The sequence below is a fragment of the Podarcis muralis genome, chromosome 9 (genome assembly GCF_964188315.1).
Source record: "Podarcis muralis chromosome 9, rPodMur119.hap1.1, whole genome shotgun sequence".
In the NCBI taxonomy this organism is placed as follows: domain Eukaryota; kingdom Metazoa; phylum Chordata; class Lepidosauria; order Squamata; family Lacertidae; genus Podarcis; species Podarcis muralis.
This window is the reverse complement of record NC_135663.1, coordinates 36,789,116-36,801,184: the sequence shown is the minus strand read 5'-3', so window position 1 is coordinate 36,801,184 and position 12,069 is coordinate 36,789,116. Positions and strand designations below refer to the sequence as shown.

General features: G+C 40.1%; 1 protein-coding gene across 1 annotated transcript in view; it reads left to right on the top strand.

Moving 5' to 3' along the window:
* Nucleotides 1-11,910, top strand: part of FREM3 (FRAS1 related extracellular matrix 3) — an 83,939-nt gene extending 72,029 nt beyond the window's left edge. Inside the window, exons 17-24 of the mRNA XM_028744986.2 lie at nt 2,675-2,867; nt 3,285-3,389; nt 3,589-3,716; nt 4,829-4,963; nt 6,541-6,667; nt 7,805-7,992; nt 8,088-8,234; nt 8,806-11,910. Of these exons, the coding sequence (XP_028600819.2) occupies nt 2,675-2,867; nt 3,285-3,389; nt 3,589-3,716; nt 4,829-4,963; nt 6,541-6,667; nt 7,805-7,992; nt 8,088-8,234; nt 8,806-9,336 (1,554 nt within the window). The 3' untranslated portion in view covers nt 9,337-11,910. The remainder of the gene's footprint in view (nt 1-2,674; nt 2,868-3,284; nt 3,390-3,588; nt 3,717-4,828; nt 4,964-6,540; nt 6,668-7,804; nt 7,993-8,087; nt 8,235-8,805) is intronic.
* Nucleotides 11,911-12,069: the final 159 nt, after the last annotated feature.

Sequence of the window (12,069 nt, the reverse complement as noted above, 5' to 3'; positions counted from 1 at the left end):
GTGCCTCTGGCTCTGGTGTCAGTTTTTGTGGGGAGGGCTAATTTCCAGATGTCTGGCAAGCGGGATGTGTCGTCACGCTTGTTCATGTTGTGAGGGTGTTTCTCTATCTCGATGGCTTCCATGATTATTCTCTTGTGGTGATGTTCCATGTTAAAGAGCAATTTGGAATCTGCAAAATTAATTTCGTGTCCTGTTTCTTTCATGTGTTGGAAAAGAGAGGAAGTTTTTTCTTCTTTTTTGACGGCATTCTTGTGTTCTGCAATACGTGCATTTATTCGTCTGTTTGTTTGTCCAATGTACGTGGCTGGGCAGACTTTGCAGGGTATTTCATAGACCCCTTGGTTTTCCAACTGGATTTTATCCTTGGGGTTTCTGAGGATATTGGCTATTTTTTGGTTGGTGCAAAAGGCTGTTTTGATATTGTGTTTATGGAGGATTTTGCTAATTTTATCTGTAGTGCCCTTGATATAAGGAAGGAGGGCCATGCCATTGTTTTCTTCTGTGTCTTGGTTTTTGGGGGGTGTTTCAAAAACCAAGACACAGAAGAAAACAATGGCATGGCCCTCCTTCCTTATATCAAGGGCACTACAGATAAAATTAGCAAAATCCTCCATAAACACAATATCAAAACAGCCTTTTGCACCAACCAAAAAATAGCCAATATCCTCAGAAACCCCAAGGATAAAATCCAGTTGGAAAACCAAGGGGTCTATGAAATACCCTGCAAAGTCTGCCCAGCCACGTACATTGGACAAACAAACAGACGAATAAATGCACGTATTGCAGAACACAAGAATGCCGTCAAAAAAGAAGAAAAACTTCCTCTCTTTTCCAACACATGAAAGAAACAGGACACGAAATTAATTTTGCAGATTCCAAATTGCTCTTTAACATGGAACATCACCACAAGAGAATAATCATGGAAGCCATCGAGATAGAGAAACACCCTCACAACATGAACAAGCGTGACGACACATCCCGCTTGCCAGACATCTGGAAATTAGCCCTCCCCACAAAAACTGACACCAGAGCCAGAGGCACACAGAACGCCATCACCAATCAACCACACCAGATCCAAACCCAGACCCTCTCCACAGATAAATTACAGACACCATCCAGTAGCCAAACCATGGTGGCACCTCCGGATGCTGCACCCCCCTGCAATCCCTACACAGATCTGGCTGGCACAGGCCACAAAACCACAGCTCGCCCCTATACACGAAGCCAAGCCAGAGCACAACTAATTTCAGTACAGCCATCTTCTCAGAAAAACTCTTCACAAAGGTCAAGAGGTCAAGACACAAAGACCTTAGCAACTAATCCACACCTAATGACCCACCTAAGTGGTACTCAGGATATCACTCAAGAAATCACTCAAGATATCCCTCAAGTAATTAAGGAACAAAAGAAGAAAAGGCACACTAGCCTGGGAACTTCCTCTCTGCCCAGAACAATGGAGGCTATACACCAAACCTCCTCTACAGTATTTATAGGAACTCAAACACTGAGATCCTGCTCTGTTCCAGTAACAAGAAGCCGAAAGCACCAGCCTGAAGATGACGAGTGAGACCTCGTCGAAACGTCGCCTAGACACCCCATCTTTTACACGGGAAGACACCCGAGGACACCAAAACCTGCATTCCTGTACCCGTGAAAATCTACGAAAGCATATATATATATATATATATATATATGGCATAATGGGCTAGACAAGAGCATCTTGAATTTTTTGTTGATGATAATTGAAATAAAATTAGGATCATTTACTTGCCATATCAAGGTTGGGAAATCTGTGGCTGTTGTTGTTGTTGTTTAGTCGTTTAGTCGTGTCCGACTCTTCGTGACCCCATGGACCAGAGCCCAGATGTTATTGGACTCCAACTCCCATGGGATGATAGACATTGAGAATCCAGCATAATCGATAGGGCAAGTCAGTAAGGATTTGAGCTGCATTTTAATTTTGATCAAAAGCTGAGAGACTACTTTCATTATTGGGTGTTTCTTATTGTTTGGATTCTGAGCAAGTCATAGCATGTATTTATTAATGGCTGGACTTTTGACTGGCCCATTTCTTAACTGCCATGTGATTTGTTATCAGTGCTGAAAGTTAAGGCAAGCTTCAGTTTAACTCCCCCAAACTATCTGCATTGTTGTTTCTTTAAATGACCATTTCACTGAACAAGAGCTTAATCATTACCCATTCACTTCCAGAAAGTTGGACTGGAATGCACTGGAGGTCACAAACGATTGTGAGACTGTTAGTATCAACTTAATCCTATAATAGGGATTTAGCTGTAACTCCAGATTACACTTTGGGATGACTGTCAAGTCAGTTCCAGGGTGTTTGTGTTCTTTGCCAGGGTTGCATCTCAGAAGCCAGCAAGAGTGCTTGCCTGCCTGCCTGCCGGCTTGGATTTGATCCGTGCTTCGTTATCTCACACTTCAACACAAGCTGCAATTCATTCATAAAGCATCAAAGTGGATTTTTAATCAAAGCCAGTGAAGTTTGTTCAGGAGCCAACATGTACATACACACACTCAGAACATCTGTCAAACTCAGCAACTCAGGACGGAATGAGGATGAGACTTAATACCATTCCCAGAATGGTTGTGAAATTGACTTCTCAGGATGCAATCTGAACATAGCATAACCAAATACTATGGTGTTTTGCAGGTGTTAAATCTGGTCCAGTCGTATGTGACTCTACGAGTGCCCCTGTATGTCTCCTACGTCTTCCATTCCCCGGCTGCTGTTGGAGGATGGCAGCACTTTGACTTGCAGTCTGAGCTCAAGCTCACCTTTGTGTATGATACTGCCATTCTTTGGAAGGACGGCATAGGAAGCCCACCAGAAGCTGAGCTCCAAGGTGATTTTGTTCAGTTCTTATTTAGTTGAAGAATTTTTATCTACTTTTCAGCTGAAATAGGGTTTCCAGAATGGCTCACAAAGACCAATAATGGCAGCCCCTGCCCCTGGGTTTACAATGTTGAGTACATTTTACTTTTTATTATTATTACAAATAATTTATTCATCACCTTCAACACTCTCTGTGTGCTCCTCCAAAATTGTACCAGTATATTGTTTTGGCGGGGAAACATGAAAATTTGGTCCAGAGGAGATTGGTACTCCATGTTTGCAAATAGAGTTATTCCACTGAAATCAAACAATCTGAAAACCACAGTAAACTGGGATGTACTTAGCATCTGATATTCTCAAATGCTACAAGTGGCAAAGCTTTAATACCTTTTTGTATATAGTAATGGCAATGGTTGTTTGAATTTAGGCTCCCTCTACCCAACCAGCATGCAGATAAATGATGAAGGGCGGCTTGTCGTCTACTTCAGGACTGAGATTCGATTCAGAGGGCAATTTGTGATGTCCCACCCAGGTAAGATTAGCTTTTTGCTTTATACCTTAGGTATGCAATAAATCTTAATAATTCTCCTTATTCTTTTTGGTGGAGATTTTGTTTTGCTTTTTGTGATCAAAGAGAAGTGAAATATTTCTTTTCAGAGACCATAAGGAGCCCTTGTGTGCTGGATGGCAACATTCATTCCATCATAAAAACGTGTCCTTTTCCTTGGCAGGTACTTCTTTGTCATCAATGGTGATGTCTGCTGATCACCCTGGCCTCACGTTTACACTCAGCCTTTCTCAAAGTGAACAAACCTTCCACCAGCCTATGCAGCAATGGAAATTTGTCTCAGATTTTGCTGTGAGTGCCAACAATGCAGTTTTCTGTAGCACCTTTCGAGGGGGGCGGGGCGGCTTGTGGCTGTTACATAATACATTGTTCTTACAACTCTATGATTGGTTAAGCTGATAGATTGTGTGTTCTCCAAAACCAACACATCTGCGTATTTTGTCCAGCATTTTGCTACCCAGCAAGCTTCATGTCTGATTACATGTATGGACATCCCTCCTCCAAATTCAACACCATTGCAGTGTCCCCTGCTGGGCACAAACTATGGAAAAAGTTATGCCCAATTTACACAGTGCCTCTTGGATTCTTAAATGTAAAATTTCCTCATTTCCAAAAAATAAATAAATCACCAGTACTTTTTATTCTTTATTAACTGAACTGGTGTTTTCTTAAGTATTGAATTTAAAGTTTATCATATAGACTTATTGTAGTTCTTTTATTTTCAGATTTTTGGGGTATTGGGTCCTTTGCTTTGTATGTATTTGGGGTTTTTATGTTGTAAGCTACTTTGGGCTTCCTTTTAGGGGAGAAAAGCGAAATGCAAATAAATGATGAGATAGTGGAAGATTTATATACCAAAGATATGTCAGCCTCAACATTGGTTTTGAATGAGAACTTCAGTCACCTATGATTCTTACTGCTAGAAGGAAAGCCACAATGGTTTCACCTTAATTAAAATATAAAATACCTGTCAGCTCTGGATGCAGACAGAAATGAACACCAATCTTTTAAGCCCTTTCTTGAATCCTAAGCATATCCAGCCCTAAACATGTTTGCTCAGAAGTACATCCCATTGAGTTCAGTGGGGTTGCACTTTAGGATTGTAGGAAAACAAGAAGAGTTGCATGATGTGGGTGGGTGTCAGAATCAGTGAGTCAGCTGCTGAGTAGAAACAGCTAATGCTCTGCTCAGAAGCACCCACCATGATTCTCAAAAAGTAGATGTCCAAAACATAGGAACTTAAACAGCCAAGTGAAGCAGTATTATGCTAAAGAGTCCATTGACAAATGTACTATCTTTCTGTTTTGTGTGTGTGTGTGTGTGTGTGTGTGTGTGTGCATGTATTAAACTAAAGCACTTTCAAACAAAAACTTCATATTCTGATCTTGCACCCCTTACTGTAGGTACGTGACTATTCGGGTACTTATACTGTGAAACTTATCCCCTGTATTGCTGCACCCAGCCAAGAATATACCCAGCCTGTCATTTGTAGCCCCCGGGAGCCAATCACCTTTGATCTAGATATCAGGTTCCAGCAGGTAAAACCTCTCTTGTGTTTAATGCTCTCAACAAAGTATTTTGACTGCATTTATCTGGCACATCATGCACACTCCCTTGGCAATTAAATTGAAGTAAATTGTTTACTTGTGCAGCTCATCAGTAGTAGAGTCGGAACTTGTTTTACATACTGTATTTTTTATTTTCCACTGACTTATAAGAGCTGGTCCTGAATATTTAAAAACCCACCAACTTGGGGTGAAGAGTGGGGAGCAGAATTAATGTTTAAATTTACAGGTGTTTAAAGTGGGCTGTATCCAATGGTGACTTTGAGCTAGCCAAAACACCAGACAAGGGACCCCATTTTGCCAAGGTTCTTGCACTAAGCCGCTATTGGATACAACCAGTCTTCTTTGCTGTTGACTGTAGTGCTAAACTTGGGTGTGGAATTTGATGTCCCACTTGAGTCAAGCCTGCCTTTGAAAATCACAGCCCTGTGCCAAGTTATTTTTCCTCTCTCCCCATAATTTAGGCACACTTATCTGTGTGTGACATCAATGCTATCTTTCCCTGTGTCTTCTCCATATCACTTAGCTGGGAAGGATTGCGGATGGTTACAGGGAAAGAGTAGAGCTCATTTGACATGCCCACCACTTTGGGCAGCAGCTCCATGTCCCTTTCCACTCTTGAAGTAGAAGAGAGGGCACTTCAGTGAAGAGCTACTAGCTAGCACAAGAGGGCTGCATTGTAGTAACTGATTTGGACTGTACCACTGATGGTGTCTTGCTGGTCCTTGGTCTCTCATTTTTAACCAGCTGCATTGAGCATCAAAACTAGCACAGACCTTTAGTGGTTTGTGAGTGTTTGGCCCAAAATTCTTCTCCTGGAAGTGCTATAAGATGGGAGGGCTCAGCCAAGATTTAAAAGCTATACTGAGCCTAATGAATGGGAAGAAAAGGGGCATAATTCATTAGTAGTGGTTTATATGCAGAAGGCCCCAGGATCAATGCCCAAATCACCAGTTAAAGGAATCAAGTAAGGAAGTGATGGGAAGGATCTTAGCCTGAGTCTTCAGAAGCTACTGCTGTTCAGCATAGATAATACAAGCCTAGGTGGACCACTGGTCTCACTCAGTATGGTTGTCTTCAAGACTTCTGCACTATATTATGACTAAAACTTCCTAATTAAAGTGTGTTTCTTTTAATAAATGGGTTAATGGATTCAGTCTGCTTGCACAGACTCTGCTCTTGTGCAAAGAGGTGGTGGTTGTTGTTATTTTCATTTCTATACTGCTTTATATTTTTAAGCAGAAAAATCTCAAAGTGGTTTATGTCTACATTAACACATCAGATAAAACAATCCAGAATAAAACATTACCAAGTAAGTTCAAGAATACAGTCAAAGCAACACAATTAACAGGAAACTAAAATATTATCTTAAAGATTTCAAAAGAAAAATTACTAAAGAAAATTAAATATAAAATACACATTTTAATTAGCAGTTTTAAATTTGAAGAGCTAAAGCAAGCAAGCTGATGTTGAACAAGCATCAGAAAGAACTGAAATTGAGAAACTAATAGCTGAGTTTCAAAACAGTGATTCTTTTTCTTTTTATATAGGTCAGTGACCCGGTAGCAGCTGAATTCAGTCTAAACACCCAAATGTTCCTGTTGTCAAAGAAGGACCTCTGGCTGTCTGATGGCTCCATGGGATTTGGAGAAGGAACAGATGTTGCATTCACAGAAGGCAAAAAATTAGCTTTACTCTTTTACATATAGATGCTGGCATGCTACTTTTAGCATTGTGTTAGGATCAATTAATGTTCTTTCTTCTTAATATTATTCTCCACCTTTGACTAATGCTATGATTTCATAGCTGAGAATGTGAAAAGGGAATAGAAAAAGGAGATGTATTTTGAAGGAAGATGCTTTAATAAAAGTTACCAGGAAAAATAACTGGTTAGGCTTCAAGGGTGTTTTAAAGGGTGGTTGTATTTAAGAACAATTTCTTGAGATTGAAAGTTATTGAACAAAGTGTCCCTGAATGAAATTGCTATTAGAAAGTAGGATTCATAGTGTTCATAATGCATTGCGTACTCAAACTGTTGCTAGGAAAACAAAACCATCTGTTTGATCAGTACTTAATTAACATCTATTATGCAGAACCCCCTGGGCTTGTGTGGTTGGATATGGGCTGCCCCCTGGTGAGGAAAAGTGGGGTTGCACTCAACAAGTCTTGACAAGATGGTCGTATCTCTGAGAAATGCAGAGAACGCTTAACTAGGTTTGATGTGAAGTCATTTAGCAAGATAAGCTTGTGCAAATTCACTTTAAAATTGGTCAGCACAGTAAGTGAAAGCCTGATTCTACCACCCTGATTGCAAAGTTACTTTGCTAACCAAGTAAGGTTAGCACCATTGTGTACATCATGCAAATTGAGCACAATTGCTTTACAGTGGTACCTCGGGTTACATACCCTTCAGGTTACATACGCTTCAGGTTACATACGCTTCAGGTTACATACTCCACTAACCCAGAAATAGTGCTTCAGGTTAAGAACTTTGCTTCAGGTTGAGAACAGAAATCATGCTCCGGCGGCGCAGCAGCAGCAGGAGGCCCCATTAGCTAAAGTGGTGCTTCAGGTTAAGAACAGTTTCAGGTTAAGTATGGACCTCCGGAACGAATTAAGTACTTAACCCGAGGTACCACTGTACACATTTTATTTTATGTTTTTAATTACATTTATTGTAACAAAAATAATGTTAATTATTTCTATATTGTATATTATTACTTTTCTATTGTCTGCTGTATGGGGTCTGATTGCGTTTGAAGGTAAGGGGTATCAATGGTATTCCTAAATAATTTTTTCTAAAAATATTTCTAGGCTCTGAAATCTATGGTCGTGTCATGGTGGATCCTGTCCAGAATTTAGGAGATTCTTTCATTTGTAACATTGAGAAGGTGTTTTTGTGCACTGGGGCTGACGGGTATGTCCCCAAGTACAGTCCAGATAACAAGGAATATGGTTGCCTAGCAGACTCCCCTTCCCTCTTATACAGATTCAAGATACTGGTATGTACCATGGTACACTACAGCACAGTCCTAATACAACAAGTTTGAAATCCTGAATGTAATAATGTACCAGTGTTGGTTTCTTTGTCTTCTAGGATAAAGCTCAGCCTGATACCCAGGCAAAAGTGTTTGGAAATATGGCCTTCAATGCAAAACTCGCTGTTGATCACATAGATGGTTATCCTTTGGTAAAGCAGCCAGGGTCTGATGGATTCAGCATGTTGTCGACTCCACTATTCCAGGTAACCTCTGAGAGCAATATTGTTCCAGAACTTTTGTATGTTGGAAACTAACTAACTTCCCAACTAGCAAGGTATTTTTCAAAACTCCTGCAGTTTTTCAAAACACAGCCTTATGCATAACAGTGTTTTTTTTAAAAAAGTGTTCTGGGAATTTTGTCAAAAAAGTTTTTTGCTTTTCTTTGTTGTTTACATGAAAGACAATTTTTGGCACCATCAATCCAAACCTATTTATGATGAAATCTTTTTTTCCATGTCAGTGGAAATAAATAAAACAGTTAAATGTTATTGATCAAGGGATGCAAAATCCTCACCTTCAAATACTCCCTGGAATAGATTGTAAACATTCCATCTTAAATCAAGGGACTGTATACAAAACAGGTTTTAGGTTTGCATACTGTGTTGTTAAACTCTGCCCCCCTCCCATGCAAAATAGCATTGTCATGTTATTTTTATGTCAGGAGCAGTACTCTAGGAGACAGTCATATTTGAAATCTTGAGCCCCAGAGAGATTAGGAGGCATTTAGCAACTTAATTTTGCTTAACGTTGTCATGTGTGTTTTTAATTTAACAGGTAGCAGCAGGTCGAGAATGGTACATCCACACTATCTACATGGTTCGGTCACGTGAGAATGCCCACAGAGGCCTTGGAAAGAGAAGTGTCGAGTACCATCACTTTTTATCTTCAGCCAGTGGAATACCAGGTGCTACACATTCTGGGCGCAGTCGGAGAGCCATCTCGGATGCTCCTACGCTTGCGCAAGATATCAGCGCAGATAAGAATAGAGGCACCAACATCCAGCACATAGCTCTTGACCGGTCTAACAAAATTGTTATTGAGCAGAAAGATTGGTCCCCGCCAGGTAAACCATATGAGAAGCCGGTCCTGGAAATTACTGGAAGCAACATGGAAGACAGGATTGTACCTATTGTCGGAGGAGCAGCTGGGCTGCTGCTTCTGATCAGCACAGTTTTGATTATCATCTTCCTATTGAAGAGAAAGGGACGTTCTACTAATGGGAAAGCAAATTCCTGCACTGGCTATTCCAGCAGTAATGAAACTGTGACCACGCGGCACAGCAGCAGTGATAGCTCTGAAGTCTAAATTACATTACAAAGGTGAGGGTTGTTGTTTGAAGATATTTCATTTCATCATAAAAACTGGTATGGGGGTGGGGCTGTGTTTGCACAGACTTGGGAGCTGCCGTGTTGGTGCTAGGTTGTGTGAGATTCCAGCATACAAAAAGTGTAGCAAACAAGATGAAGTGTGTAAAAGTGTGAGTGCTTTATTTATAACTTAACTTCCTCCTCACCTACCCAGGAAAACAGGATGGATTCCTGGAATAAACTTAGCTTTCCCCCTTTCTTCTTCAAATGGTGCTAAAAAAGATAAATCATCAGCTAGCAGCTATTAATGTGCCTTACCTACCATCATGAAAGCCTGGTGCTCCTCAAAGGGATATTGATTTCCTTCTTGTTTAACTTGTATGATGTCTAGTTATACCCGTCTTGTATATGGAAAGGGGTGGTGTGAGGGAGAATGAGAGAAGGGGTCAGATTTTAATGAGAGGGTAGAAGAAAAGTATCTAATTAAATCTCAGAGCAGAATTGTGCTGCCCGAGTGGCTGAGAGATACACTGGAAAAAATGGAAAGCTAATTTAAAGAGTATTCCAAATGGTTTTACCAACAGGTATTACAAATACACCTTAATACAAGACCCTAAAGCTGACGTGTCCTTAGTATTTTATCATGCCTTTTACGATAACCCGAAATCATTACTAGATGGCCCTTCCTTTTGTCTGCCTGCAGTTAGTAAAATGTCAATTAGCTTGGCAAATTTTGTAAGATATTGTGAATAACTTAAGACATTTATATCCTATAATTTGTTGTCAGATTCATTGAGCAAAATAACTAATCCAGCTATGTAATCTCTAAACCATCAAATGTAGCCACTGCAGTAAAGGAGCTTGGAATCATTGCCACCAAATGTTTTGGTAAAGGGTTGTGCGAAGCATGTTTTCTAATGCTGTAACAGTAGTATGAGGAAGCTAGACTGCATGGTTCCTTATTTGTGTGAAGCAGCACCATGTGGTTCAGGCTGTTCTGTTTCATGTCAGGTAACCCTTTACCTTTGCCCACATTTTTGAAACAATATTTGGCACTGGTCAGCATCTGACAGACTCAAATTGCTCTATGATGAAGACAGTCACGTCCATGACAACTAAATACAGCAACCATCTCAGTTTGCCAGTGAGTATATATAACACTAAAAAATGTAGTTAAAGATTCATTCATTCATTCTACATGCAGCTTTTGTAAATTTCAAGTATGAATCTTCTGCTGAGCATTGCCTACAGCTAAGATAATGGGTTTAGACAAGGTTTGTTCACAGAAAATTCAAATATGCAGAATTTTATGCATGCTTACTCAAAAGCAAGTCATAATTTTTATGAGACATTTTCACTAAGTTTTATTTTGCTTAATTGGTCAGATTTTTTAACAGATAAGAGGTGGTGCCTATTTTAGAAGTATTTGCTTTTTCATTCAGGAGGTACTTTGTGCCCTGGTACTTGTTTGCAGCACAAAAGAAACAAACATATATGCAATTAATTAAAAATTCCTTATTGACTTTAAAACCCCCCAAAGCACATAACTGTAAATAGTGTTGTTAAGAAAAAATCTAAGTGATAAAACCAAAATGGGAAAGCTGTCAATTGATAAATCTGCCTTCTACAGCCTTACAGGCTAGCCCTCCAAACATGGAAATTGAGTTTTACTATGGCAGCTGACCTCAGATACTTCATTTAGCCACTGTGGCCCAGTAGACTGCAGCAACCTTTGACAAAGGAGAACAGTTACTATGTGCTTAAAAGCCTGCAATCCTATACAGTGGTGCCCCGCAAGACGAATGCCTCACAAGACGAAAAACCCGCTAGACGAAAGGGTTTTCCGTTTTTGAGTTGCTTCGCAAGACGAATTTCCCTATGGGCTTGCTTCGCAAGACGTTGCGTTTTTTTTCGCTTTCCCCTCTTTTTTCTAAGCCGCTAATAGGGTTGCTTCGCAAGACGAAAAAACCGCTAGACGAAGAGACTCGCGGAACGGATTATTTTCATCTTGCGAGGCACCACTGTACCTGTTATGTAAGATGTAAACTCCATTGAACTCAGGACTTACAGTGCAATCCTCTAAGCTTGCTTGGAAGTAATTGATGCTATGCATTTTAAACTAAGGTAGAGGGGCTGCTCCTCCTGCCTACCTGGGACCTGTTTCTTCCAGAGTGCAAGGGAGGGCAAAGCAAATTAATCCAGCAAGTCCCACCAACCAGTCTCTGTATTGTTGAAACATCTGCTTCAGCATCCCAAGTTCCTGAAAGGGACTAAAATGCAAGTATTTCTTCATTACCTCACCTTCTGTGTGACCTAGCTGTTACTGACCAGCTCCTTTCTTGCTGTTTATGGAATCAGAGATATAAGCATTAAAACATGCATTTGACACTGTTGTATATTTCTGCAATATGCTTATGCTACTTGTTTTCCAGATATGAGCAAAGCCGGTTCAGGCAAGCACTGAAACATTATCATTGAATTGTCCTGTCGTTTATACGTTCTTATAATTGTGACCTTACACTTTTCATTGTGAAATTGCCAAAACGTTTTATAAAGGTTTTTTTCTTTCATACTTTTTTGTGTGAATTACTTGTCTCCTTACTATTCTTATGCTGTATTACCCCTGAATAATAAGCTGGTCAGTTCAAACTAAGTTAAGAAAGCCTAGTTTGTACAACAATCATGAAGGAATCAGTACCAACCACTGCAAAAGATGTTTGCATGTAAGTGA